Genomic DNA, 14346 nt, shown 5'->3' on the forward strand with positions numbered 1-14346 from the left:
GGAGAAGAAGGTCAGTATGCACTATGTGGTAGAAGAAGAAGTTGAGACAGCAACGCATAAGACATATGGCTTTCATATGAGATAGCATATTATCATGATGAATTGAAATACATAACTCTTGCTCCTGTAAAGTAACAATTGTTTGGTGGAATACATTTATATAGTTGTTATGTATATGTTTATACTCTTATTTACAGTGTTGAAATTGTCTTTGACTGATTATATTTGATATCAGTTAATGAGTTTCTTAGTCAAGATGATAATCAGTTGTTTAATTATCATTTCAGATAAAACTTGACACAGAGATTTTAGGACGAGATGAAGACAATGAGGACGGTGACAATATGTTGGTTCTACCGTCAGAAAAGAGAAAATCAAAGACCACAAAGGAAACAGTTCAAACAGTGAAACGGCTTAGCAAGAAGGAAAGGAAACGTTTACAAAATGTTTTACAACAAAAAGAAAAGAAAGCCAAGGTAATTTTACTGTCTAAGAGTATGCAGCATAGTATACAACTTAGCTGAAGGAGCATCAAATCATATGTATAGCCAATTTTGAAAACACATATTCACCATTTTCAAGAAACATTTATTTATTACCTTGATTTAATGTGAAGTTCATGTAATACTGTATAAAATGGCAATATTATAAGTATCATAAAGTTGTAAAACATTGTTAAATTCATGGGATGGGGGTGTTTATATATTAACTTTAACTTCTTCTCAGAAAAGAAAGAGGAAAGAGCACTTATAGGGAGAGGGGCACTAATTACAATGAAAACGGTATATATGTATATTTTAAAAAGCATTTACATTACACTGCATCCCCACTATAATATGTAGCCTTAACAAATGCAGACAGTGTTGTTCATTGCATACGACTAGTAGCTAGCTAGGTAGGATCCTAATGTGATCTGAGGAATCAAAATTGTACAAATGGAGGGGCTGTATGCAATGTAATGCATGTATGAATGTTTTGGCTGATATAACGTTCTCAGTAGTGAAACTTTCCCATCTCCAGAATGATGGCTAGCCATTATAGAACTCTGCCGTGCCACAGCTGCTACAAGCCTAAAGCCAAGAGGTTAAGTATCGCAAAACTCTTTTGTTGTGAGTTGCCGCAATGCAGTCAGTTCTGGCACCCTTTAAAAAGTGGTACCCTAAAATGTATTGTTTGCAATTGAACATATCTTAGATATTACCGTATAGCTTGTCCCAAACCAGCTCGGGGCATTGAGAGCGAAAGGATCTAGACGGTTATACAGGTATTTATTACTATAAATGAAGGGAAAAAAGATCCTCAAACCATTGTGCTCGGTAAACTCAGTGGGATCTATAGATTTAGGACAATATGTAATGGTCTGTTTTCGGGACACACTTCAAAATTTTTGTGCAAATGCGACAAAATGTAAAATGCTGATTTAGTAGTGTGCATGTAAAGGAGTAGGTACAATAAGGCCGCAAATAATGGCCCCAGAATGTATAGAAATTCCAACCACAATGTCAAATTTCACAAACACAGCTTTCCACAAAAGAGTTGAGTATCGAATTTTCGCAATCAAAGATGATTTTCCTCTTACAAGTAATTTGTAGATGGGTTAAAAGACGATAATATTTAGGCCATGTTCATGCATTTTTATACATTTTCTTGCAAAAATGGCTTCAAAAAAGCGTAGTTTTCTAACATTGGCCGCAGCTTTGGTCCAGAAACACCATTTTTTTGTCAACAGAACCAACATAAAAATTTAAATCTTTATGGCAACAATGTCGAATTTGGACACAAATGCGGCCAATCCGAAAAAAAGAAAAAATTCTATTGAAATTAACGAACCAGAGATTGCAGCGGGCGGTAATAATAACATTAAACGGTATCGGGCACGGCTATTATTTATCGGGAAAAAATAAATCGGAAAAATATTCAGTGTGCATATATGAACTAAGAAATAATGCTAATATTAGTAATTATTTTGAGTTGGTTTTATGACGATGTATAAAATTATTACTCCGTGCAGTAAGCGGCCTTTCTCAATTTTCTGTAGCGAAAACGTTGCGATAAAAATAGTGTCGCGTATTCTTTGGTCCGGATTACGGTCCCGCCTTTATAAATGTACTCGGTGTTTTGACACGGCGTGAACTGGCGATGTTCTACGGCTGCTTTTCCTATATACAATTGTCTTCCCGGGTCGTTTCAACATGGATCGTTGATGTTCAATTGAAGAATCAAGTATACTCTTCTTGATATATATATAGTCTATAGATTTCCTACTGTATATCTCACGAGCGAGGTATTTTGAAAAAAAAAAAAAAAAAAAAACGCATGTAAATAATGGGGACCCACCTCACAATGATATTGACGGAGGTCGAATCACATGCAGGTATTTTGGTAGGCCTACGTCACTGTATGAAATTCGAAGCCATGTTTCGTTGGTACATTTTTTATTTTGGCCAAGTAACACGTAAACGATAACGTTCCAGTTCAAACATAGATCATTCCGTCTTCATACAGTAAATCCTATTCATTTGACAGCCCATTTTCAGTGTATAAGCCTGTGTGTTTTTATGTGAAAAATGTTCATTTTTTTAATTTTGAAAATCTGAAAAGCGGGATTCTACAGTTATAAGCCTACTAGCTAGCTAGGCTAGAAGTAGCGCAATACGGTAGGACACTGGACATGGGTTTAACTACTGTAGTTATTTTATCTCTATATGTTATAGATGTAATTTATATCATAAAGGCGTTAGGGCTATTACCTTTATATAATAAAATCTAATCTAGCAAAAAATTGCTTTACATTAGAGTGCTACCAGATTATTTAGGATACATATCTTCATGTGTTTGTTTTTTCAACTAATTACGAAGCATGCGTGGCAGTCGTGACGTTCTGTCCCCTGTTCCGAAGGTAGTGAGTCCGAATCGACATTTATACATATATATGTTTTTTTTTAATTTCTGAACCCCAACTTTTAAGGAAATTAAATCATACTCATCCTTTCCTAAAAAAATTATATCTATTTATATAATAAAGACCAACTTACCTTTCCGAAATAAAGAATTAATATTATTTCATTCTTAACATTAATTGTGTAAGAAAATTATATTTATCGATTGACCTAACACAGAGGCTTCAACATTTAACAAATGCAAAGCTATATTTCCTTCGTAATCTATTCACATAACAGTGAAGTACACTTCGCTGATATATTTGCTGTCTGGCGCGCAGTTCAGGACGACGGGCTAAAACATAAATACGACCGCGTTAATGAAAATAGCATAATTAGGGTTATTTTTAAATAAATTGTCAGAATGTGTTGCCAATTGAAGTATTAACAGAACGCTTAATAACTTTTGCAAATCTACAAACATTATCAATCACGTTTGTTACTTTCCAATTTTAAGAATAAAGAGCCCTTTCGGAAAGGTAGCGGGCCTTTTAGTAATAATAGTGTTTAGGCCTATACCTACATGTGTTATTTTAGTAGGCCTATAGTTCCATTTACAATTTTAAAATATTATATATTAGAAAATATTGAACAGGAACATTCCTTAACCTATATAACCGTTATGTGAATAATATGTTGGTTCAATCTAATTTTCTCCTTTAATTCAAGTTGACATAATTAAAAAAATAGATAATAATATTTTGTTTGTACAATTTTTAATTCACTATTAACAGCTCATGGTCATTACACTGATTCAAATGTCAATGCTATGTTCAATGTACGACATGGCGGCTTTCGGTTCAGTTATTCATGTAGTAACCATTGACTCTGTATAGTAGAAATATTGCTAGGACCCATTAAAATATAAACAGTATGACTACATTGTCATGGATGTAAGTGTTGACTATAAGTTATCAAATGTTTAAAATGCAGGAATACTATATCAATTGTGTTATGAATTTGAACAAATTAAAACTATGTTTAATCAAAAGACTGTATGGTTGCCATGCTACCAGTATTAATACTAAATATTTAGGATTAAAACCACTTGCAAGGACACTGGCGTTGCTTGTCAAAAGTATTTTTCTTACATTAAAAGATCATGCTTGAAAGTAAATAACATAAAAACAGCTTATTAATCGATAAGAAAGGGTAGATGTGACGTTAAACGTAATTCCCAGAACAGGATACACAAACCTCTGGAACACATTGAAAAGTTGTAAGTCCGAAGTCACTTTCGCGGTTATGCCGGTTTTGAAAAATGCTTGATAAATTAAACATGACCTGTTGTACATGTATCTAAATCTATTATCCTTTCATTATTGCACTTGGAAATATTTACATGAATTAAAGTATTGTCGATTTACTTTTTTGTAAATAGCGAGCGTATACATGTAATACATTATCGTAAAGTAGTACCGTAGTTGTACATATGTAGTAGTGCCATAAGATTGTGATAATATTACGTTGTTTTGCTATCCTTTTGGGACTTTGATATAAAATTCAAGAAATGTGAAGACTACCCTGTTGTTTTTATTTCTACGTTACCCTCAAATAGAATTAGATGATTAAATTAATGTCTGAAATACAGAAATGGAAATGAACAGACGTAAAATTAAGATTGATTAAAATATCTTTAAAATCTCATTATTTTGTGTTTTTAGTGTCTAGAGTGTGTTGTTGCTATGGGAGAGAAAATGGTTGCTATGGTGTAACTATGGGCTATAATATGGTTAAGTGTTATGAAACATGACATGGTTTCGATGATTTCTTATACACATCACAAAGTACTAACTTTCTTAAAGTTTCCACCTTAATCTACGCGTTAGAAATTTTTAAAAAGCAATTCAAGTGTCTGTTTTTTGCATCAATACTGTATGCTCGTTGCCAGGCCTGTTGCTAGGGGGGGCAACAAACATAACAGAATGTATTGAAAGTGTGCATTTTATAATTCCATATATTGATGTATATATAGTATCAAAATAAAGGCAATCTCTGTTGGGGCCAAAATTGACCTTTATTGGATGTAAATTAGCACAATTCGGTGGTTCTATACCGGAAATACCATTACAAAATACTGTAAACCAACTTTCTCCTCGTGCGATTTACTTTCGTGAATTTCACGATCCAAGTAGCGAAGGTTTATCTCTGTGAATTACCATCTACGTTTTACTGATTAATAGGAGTTTCCATTCAATGTTTAAATCCATGAATTTTAATCTTTGCGAACTTGTTTTGAAATGAAAATTGCGAAATTTAATAGCCGCGTAAGAAAGTTGGTTTGCAATCCATAGTCAAATTACAAAATACTTTTTAAACTTTTATAGATAGTATTTGAAATCTGATACAAATACTGATGAATGGATTATAGACTAGATTTGTAAACATGCTTTCTTCTTTTGAAACAGGGAAACAGAAACTAAACAGAAAAAACTGACAGCAGACTCCAAACTTAATTTTGTGGCTGGTAGCAATAAAAAGTCTAAACATAGCCAATGGGGAAATAACTGTGATGGTGACGATAGTGATGTCTCAGAGAGTTCTATTGACACATCAGATATGTCGACAGACGAGGAGGAAGAGGAAGTAACAGAAACAAAAATCGAGGATAAAAATGTGAAAAATGAAACAATGGCTGACAAAAATGAATCGCAAGAAAAAAAGAAAACTGAAAATACAGAAAAGTGTGAAAAAACTAAGACAGACAACATCAAGAATGAGAAAGAGGAAAAAGAAAATAGCAAGCCTGCAGTAAACATACCAATTACCAGAGATAAAGATATTCAGGTATAATTAGATTTAATGTAAGGAAATATTTTTAACAAATGTTGATATATAACATCTGTTCAATTAAATTGAATCAGTACAAATTAAAAGCCCACTACCTTTCCGGAGCAAAATTTAAAGGTTTCTTAAAAACATTAATAACAAAAGAAAATATACATTGATGGCTTAAGATGAGGTTACAATACCAAACATATGCAAGATTTCCTGTCTAATATACGATAACAGTGGAGATTCATTTCGCTGTTTTGCCGTCTAGCGCAGTGACAGTCAACTACCGCGCGGCATTTAGGACGACGGCAGGAAACATAAAACGACCCGCGTTATGAAATTTAACATTTTATTTATTCTAATTAAACAGTTCTGAAGGTGATGATAAGTGTGCTAGTAAACGTATAGTTAATAATTTCTGCGACTCTACAAAATTATTGATCTCGTTTTACATTCCTTTTTTAAAAATTAAAAGCCGTTTCGGAAAGGTAGTGGCCCTTTAAACCTCATTATTAAGGTCAAGCATATTTTAATAACTCGAGCAGAGTTGCATAGAAGTCATAGGATTTTGTCAGTCCTGAACAAACTTTTCACTAATCCGTCTTTGCTTATTATAGAGTTGTTGGTGGGTATTGATTGTGACGTCATTGAGTTGTGAAAGAAACTTGTTGGTTTCTCTGTTATGCATGCAAACACATGATATCACAATTAATACCTACCCGAAGGACAAATAGCTCTGTAATATACAAACTCTATACAGAATATTCAAGTAAACATAACTTAGAAAGTTGAATATAAACTGAATTGTTATCTGTAAATAGTCAGCTGACTTTGGAAGCTTGATTGATAACCTATGAGCAGTTGTATTTAAATGATTAAGATCAATAAATAAATAAGCCACATCTGGGTCACTAGTTTGAATTTCGAAGCGGGGCAGCTGCCAAGTACAGACCACAGGCTGGTGGTTTTTTTCTAGGTACCCCGGCTTTCATTCACTTCCTAAACCTGACAAACCCTTAAATAACCATGGCTGTTAATCAGAGGAGGTTAAACCAATATCAAACCAAACATGATAACCTAAAGTAATAATGCATCATTCGGGTCTGGCTTGGTGATGCATGAATACATCTTCAGGGTTTTAATTGATCAAGTTAAGTTTCCTGACTTTGATTATACATGTACATGATTTTCATGCATTTACATCCTATTTTAGGAAGGACGGTTAAAGCTGCCGATTCTGGCAGAAGAACAAATGGTGATGGAGACCATTCATGATAATCCTGTGACAATAATATGTGGGGAGACAGGATCAGGAAAGACAACTCAGGTCCCACAGTTCCTGTACGAGGCGGGATATGCCCAGTAAGTACCATCATTGCTTTCCTGATTTCTTTACAAAGAACTGGTAGGAATATGTGCTAAAACAGAGTAACATTCTCAATAGATATTAGAATTTTGATATATGCTGATAAGCTTGTTTTCATTTTCTTCACAGACTCGTTAAAAAGTCCTTATTTGTAGTGTATTCTAATATACATCTTACTGGTACACAAAAATAAAATCAGACATGAACCATTACAGACTATTATTGAATAGAAATACATGTATAACACAATGTGTCGTATAAACATGAACATACATTAGAACCATAATTCTATCGATAGCAATATTTTACAAAAGTAAAAGGGTCCTTATGGGACAAAAGTCACAAAATTGTTGCATAATTAATTTGCAAAAGATATAAAAGTAACTTAAAGATGCTATATTATATTTAAAGATGCTCCACCGCCGACAGAGCATAAATGATATTAATCACTTGAACAATAATTGGTGTTTAATCGTGTAAATATATGTTTAATTAACACAAAAAATAATATAAAATAATTTATTTTGCCCTTAGTACACGCGCAATCAATACTTAATTCCATATAGGATATAGTGCCACGGAATTTTTTCGGGATGCAATTAATTATTTTTTGTAACTTTAACTTGAAGTAAAATTAGAAGCTCAAACTTTTCAATGGTGGTAATGGTGTAAAGTAAGTAACTTTTGTAACTGAAGAAAAATACTAAATCGTCTGCTCGTGTTTTTGATAGTAAAAAGATATCATTTGTCAGCGGCGGAGCATCTTTAATAAGTATAGTTTTACCATATATAATGCTAAGCATTTCAGTAAGATTTCTAAAAATTACAAAACCTGTGTAATATGGAATTTTAGTTATTTTCAAAACCAAAAAGTTGTGGAAAGCTGAATGTTGATTTTATACTGTAATATATAATACATGTGGTCCCTTTGGCTGTGTGTTGTAGTGGTGATGGAATCATCGGAGTGACAGAACCCCGTAGGGTGGCAGCCATCAGCATGGCTCATAGAGTTGGCAAGGAAATGAACCTCTCTACTAGGTACGATATGAAAAACATTATGTGCAACGAACTATGAACATATACAAACCTCATTAGTTTGTGCCAGTACAACTTGAAGACCCAGGGTAATAATTTAATTAGGCCAGGCTGAAATTTTCACTTTATGCATGCTATCTAGCTATGATTTTACAGTGTATTGCAAAATTGAAGTTTGGCAAAAAGAACAATTCATATTTAATCTGGCAATTATGAAATATTGATGTCTCCTTATAAAACATTTTATAGAAACTTAGCTATAATATCATTTGGAAGTTTTCAGGTAATTAATGAAAAATGAAATAATAACTGTATAACATTTCAAGAAGATATGGATTTAGTTAATGATGTGATAAATTAGAGTGTTGTTGATCAACTTTCAAGTTAAAAACAAAAAATAAACATTTAATAATAAAATATGCTGATAACTGTTAAAAATCAATTAAATGACCATGAATTGATATGCATTTTAGAAATAATTTTGTTATTAAACAGTGAGGTTTCCTACCAGAAATGATTTTGTTATTAAACAGTGAGGTTTCCTACCAGATTCGATATGAGGGAAATGTTACTCCAAAGACTAAAGTGAAGTTTATGACAGATGGTGTGCTTCTTAAAGAGGTTCAAAAGGTGACTAGAGATAATCTAAAGCTGGGATTTTTTATGATAAATCTCTGAATCTAAAATTGACTCTAATTGGTCCCTGGAATTTAAAAAGTAGAAAGTGAAGGCTCTACAGGAGTGATAATTATATTGTACACATTATTATGCAGCAGCTAGTACTAGTTCTTGATGTCCTGTCTAATTTGTCATTTCTAGTGATTATTGGTAATTGGACAGTTAAGCGTTTCATTGGTTAACAGATTCAATATGTTAAATATATTCAATGAAGACAAATCTCAGTGTTTAGTGTCTGATATTTATATACCCAGTATTTGTGTTCATGTGATAATACATTACATCTATCTGTTTGAAATACTTCATTATAATAAGTTATAATAGTTGTCAGATTAAGTTTATTAGTTTTAATTCCAAAAATACAAATTTAAATATTTTTTGTTGTTATTTTATCCTTAATATTTATTATTGAGTTAAATTGGCTTTATTGCAGGACTTCTTGTTAACAAAGTACAGTGTAATAATTATAGATGAGGCCCATGAACGAAGTGTGTACACAGATATTTTGATAGGCCTCCTGTCTCGGATAGTGCCGCTCAGACATAAGGTAACATTTACAATTGTGTCATCAGCTAACAGTCAAAGTTATTTTTCCGAGGTATTAGTACCAACCAAAAAAAGTACATGTGAAATATTTTTCTGGGGCCATAGGTATAATCTTACGATGTTTGATAAATCAGATTGAAATATTATTGATCATTAAAACAGTAGCCTTTTTTATGTAAGTGTCTTAATCATTAAAACAATAGCCTTGTTCTGTAAGTGTCTTAATCATTAAAACAATAGCCTTTTTATGTGAGCATCTTAATCATTAAAACAATAGCCTTTTTATGTGAGCATCAGTAATAAATTAATGTCATGAGCTCAAATTTTACCCATATGAAAAGTTGCAATTAGTGCTTTATAGTAGACTATAAAAATGCTGAGGATGCTGAAAACTTGAGAAAGTTGAGGGCGAGCACACATTTTGTGTGTAATACAAGGGAGACAACACAAAATATTGTCCTAGTTGTTCCAGAAAACAATATGAAGGCAATCGTGGCCCTAACTAATTTTTAATTTCTATTTTATTGAGACTAGTTCACAACGGAAACAATGATTTCAGAATATAATAATGAATTGGTTGGAGGAAGGTTGAATTGAAAAAAAGGATAATAATGAATTGGTTGGAGGAAGGTTGAATTGAAAAAAAGGATATGGGTTATTGGTGGGGGAGGTCCAAAAAGAATGCCATCACTCACCTTCCTACACATCCTACACATTTAATTCTGGAAAAGCCCTTATGTTGAACAAGTTAAACTAGGAATTTAAATTAATTATTTACAAAATATTTAATTGATTAAATAAGCATTTTTTCAAGAACTTTTTTAATTTTGTTTTACAGAAAGGATCTCCCCTAAAGTTGATTATAATGTCAGCCACTCTGCGAGTTGAAGACTTCACAGAAAACTCACGGCTTTTTAAAGTTACACCCCCTGTGGTTAAGGTAAATATTGCTAAAAATGAAATAAAATTTAAAATATGATACTTGAGTTTACAAATAGATATTCTACAAAGTCATTTGCTCAGTTCAAGAGACTATTAATTATATAGTAAAGCGGTGAAATTTTTACTGAAATTCAAAGACTCTAAAAACCTGGGAAATATTCAGAAATTTGTTGACGTATTGAAGAACGATACATCTAAGGATCATAGGAACTAATGAACCACAAAATTTGACTTCTGAAAGTCTAATGCTTCATATAAAAAAACAGAAATATTGACCCCTGTGAATTTAAAATGCTATACAGTAATAGGAACTTTATGTTGGCAGTTTACCATAATTACAACTTCTGTAATGAACTAATGACATTGGTTTGACCTTTTGTGACCTTTGTAGGTAGACTCTCGACAGTTTCCTGTAACCATACACTTTAATAAGAGGACCCCAATGGATAATACTTATCTCAACGAGGCTTACAAAAAGGTGAGTTTTAAATGTGAAGTTTGTATACTGTATTCTACCGTAAACAGTTCCTAGTTTTGTTCCTCTATTAGCATGACTGTTCTTTTGAAATTTTTGAAATAGGTCAATGGTATTAGGGTCTTTTGTGGCCCCCAAATCCGCTATTTTTCAAGATTATTGTTATGGTTTTTTATAGATTCTTAAACTCTGGCATTTTGAATATTAACTACATAATTGGGACATATTTGTTGATAGTGCTATTAGGTAATTACATTGTTCTTTTTATAGAAGTTCTAGTTGCCATGACAACCATTTTTTATTTATACATAAATTATGCAACAAAAATGTTGAAAATTTCCGTCTCAAAAGTGGCCATTTTTTATGCAGTTTTTCATCTACTTAAAATAGAGCGCATTCTAGAAACAAACTTTATATTTATCAAAATGATGTATTATTTCGTGTCTGCTAATTCCCGTAAAATATAGGTTTGTTCTAGTTTTGATCCCTATTTTTAAAAGAAAAATCTATCAAAAAATATGATCATCAAGTTTTTATAAGGGGTGTATTCAATATTTCAAACGCAGCAACTTAATTTCTAAATACTTAATTTGAAATTTGGTAGATTTAGGGGCCAAAAAGAGCCATTACCATATCTAGTCCTTTAAAATATTCATTTATTATATTTTTTTGTTACCTAGTACAAGATTTGTAAAGGTTAACGAAATAATTGTTTTAAATTTTTATACCAAATTCTCTTTTTAAAATAATTTTTTCCTCTCCAATTTTTTTTGTCACATACCATTTATGTAAAACTCTTATTTTCTCTTTTCTTCTGGCTTTGCGGGTAAAAAATCGAGAGATACATTTAGTTCTTTTTGAGGTTTAGACCATTTGTAAGGTATATAGTTAATTTCTACCCGCAACAAAGGAAAATCAGGATGTCCTCTGTCTGGCGACTACTAAACTTGTGTCAGGTTTTGATAAGATTTTGGTACACAGTGAACCCTGACATTAAAAAGAGAGGGGTGAGTAAACTATATAGGGTTCTACACTATATAAGTTCTGGTACCCTGACATAAGAGGGAGTTGAGTAAACTATATATGGGTTCTGGTACACAAGGTCAGTCAGGACACCGTCGTGGGGTGAGTAAATATAGTACCACAGTTACCCTGAACATATTCTCGTCGCTAAAGAGGAGTTGCCCATTGTATACTGTCACATCATGTTTTTACTGATCCTTGTAAACATATATGGCAACAGCATGTAATTGATATTAATTTATTTTAATGGTTGATAATTATATATAATGTGTATTACTTTTGAATAAACAAAAAAAACTATTTCTATTTAGTATCCATGTCTGTGACAATCTAATAGAATATGCAAATTGGACAATTAAATTTTCGTTTTATAGAAATATTCATTGTTTTTGTGATTACTATGGAACAACTGATGAAAATAATGAAGTTTGTTTAATACATTATACACACATTGATGGAATCACGGAACAGCTGGCTCCAATTTGGCAGAAAATGTTGTGAAGTTCAGAAAGTAAACAAATTATAGTTCTTCAATAATACTATCATTTTCATTCCATTAATGCAATATTTCGCAAATATTTTATTTTCTGAAATATAATTTTAGATATTCATTACATTCAAATTTTTTAATTAAAGAATTAAAAAATGACACAGAAACAATATAGGCCAAATCTCATGTGGATTAACACTTCTTGCGGAAGTCAGTGTTCCGGTGTATGTACGGTATTCTTGCATGACAACCAACTGCTTTTACACAAGTGTAAACAATTTTCCAGTTGGTAAGGTTATATAGCAAAGAAAAAACGGCAATGTAAATATATTTTAATTGACTAATGTTTTTAGCTGGAAGAAAAGAACAAGATAATTCCATACCTAGTAAAAAGAAGAATAAAAGGACGTCCTCCCCTGAGAAAAAGAATCTCCCCAAAATTAGCCTTGACAAGTAAGTATCATCATAGTAGTGTTGGTCATCAGTAGATATCTGTTTTGTCAAACTTATACAGTAGCTATCTTTTATTAATTAGTAGTTCCTTTTACTAATTTACAATGTGATTTTCTGTATTTGCTATAAAAGAGTTTTCTGCTCTTGTGGGTTGGTATTTATTATGACGTCATGTGCTTATGAGCTTAAAGTCGTGCTTTTGAGAGAAACACCGTAACATATGCTGACAAAACAATGATGTCACAATGGAAAAATACCCCCATGGGAGGTAACTGTGTAAAATGCAATGAAGGAATACAGTCAAACCTTTCTATAAAGACACCCAACGGACAAAGAAAAAATGGTTGTTATATATACATAGAAATTTACTCTTTGGTTATTTGGGACCCTAAGAAAGTGGTCTTTATAAGCAGGTGGTCTTTATACAGAGTTGGTTGCTAAGGAAGGTTTGACTGTATAGTTAGTCCTATACAATGTTATATATAGTCAAACCTGTCTGTAAAGACCATTGAAGGGAAAGAAGCAAAATGGTATTTATACACATATCAAATTGTGTTGAAATTGACAGTTTGGGACCCTGAGAAAGCGGTCTTACTTAGCAGGTGGTCTTTATAAACAGGTGGTCACTAAGGCAGGTATTACCATACCTTATCGATTTTCTGTCTATACAGTTACTCTGTGGAGCCGACAGATGAGGAAGAAGAGAGAGAAGGTGGCAGTGATTCAGAGGCAGAGCTAGAGGAAGGTTCTGATGGAAGTGATGAAGACAACCTGATTGAGGTAGGAGGCTGCATGATTGTAGGGAAAATAAGAGCAGATCAACTTTGTTGATGTTTCAGTTTAAAGATTTTAGACAGCTTATTTGGTCCCAGAATATCATATTCTAAATGGTATAATATACTATTTGTATTGTTATTTCATTATTTCCTCATGTAATTTTTTTTACAAAATGACACTCTTATGACTGAATGGAATTGGTGTGGATTGATCAATTTGAAAACTTTAATAATTTATATACCGGTTATGCTTTAAGTTATTTAACTTCTGAAAAGTTCATAGTATATTAAACAAGTCATTCCATTATTATCTATATGGTTGATTTTAATAGATCTGTTAAGCAGAGCCAGAATAATGATTTATAGGAATGTCAAAATCTGTAGTAACCATAGATGCTGATGTTATTTTTGAAGTAGAAATTGAGAAGCAAAAACAAAATTGATGACCTGATTTACAATTCCTTGTTGTAGGAAGACAGTGGCTATTCTGAACCCATGTATGTTTTGCCTCTATACTCTATGCTGTCTTCAGACAAGCAGGCCAAGGTGAGTTCCACTGCTTATAGATACATAGAGGTATCTCCAGCTTCTTATACCAAATAGACCCTGGTCGATCAGAAATGTTTTACTCTGTTCTTCATGATCTACATGAAATGATGTCCAATTGATCATTATCATACAGTGTAAAAAATATGGTGACATCAAAGCTTATTTCACAATTATTAATCAATATTTATTTTAAATGTATTTGATAAATTAGAATATGTTTTCTAAATCAATTAGCAACATCTATGTCACTATGTGACATCATTATAACTTATGGGTTTTATGCCATTATTGTATTTTTT

General features: G+C 32.3%; 1 protein-coding gene across 1 annotated transcript in view; it reads left to right on the top strand.

Annotated features, from left to right (window-relative positions):
• The first annotated feature begins 268 nt into the window (after window positions 1-268).
• LOC138330574 (probable ATP-dependent RNA helicase DHX37) overlaps window positions 269-14346 on the top strand; it is a 29105-nt gene continuing 15027 nt past the window's right edge. The window contains exons 1-11 of the mRNA XM_069278137.1: window positions 269-476; window positions 5346-5726; window positions 6928-7076; window positions 8026-8118; window positions 8649-8745; window positions 9227-9340; window positions 10178-10279; window positions 10673-10798; window positions 12610-12722; window positions 13394-13502; window positions 13970-14044. Of these exons, the coding sequence (XP_069134238.1) occupies window positions 345-476; window positions 5346-5726; window positions 6928-7076; window positions 8026-8118; window positions 8649-8745; window positions 9227-9340; window positions 10178-10279; window positions 10673-10798; window positions 12610-12722; window positions 13394-13502; window positions 13970-14044 (1491 nt within the window). The 5' untranslated portion in view covers window positions 269-344. The remainder of the gene's footprint in view (window positions 477-5345; window positions 5727-6927; window positions 7077-8025; window positions 8119-8648; window positions 8746-9226; window positions 9341-10177; window positions 10280-10672; window positions 10799-12609; window positions 12723-13393; window positions 13503-13969; window positions 14045-14346) is intronic.

This window comes from Argopecten irradians, chromosome 9 (assembly GCF_041381155.1).
Source record: "Argopecten irradians isolate NY chromosome 9, Ai_NY, whole genome shotgun sequence".
NCBI classification, from domain to species: domain Eukaryota; kingdom Metazoa; phylum Mollusca; class Bivalvia; order Pectinida; family Pectinidae; genus Argopecten; species Argopecten irradians.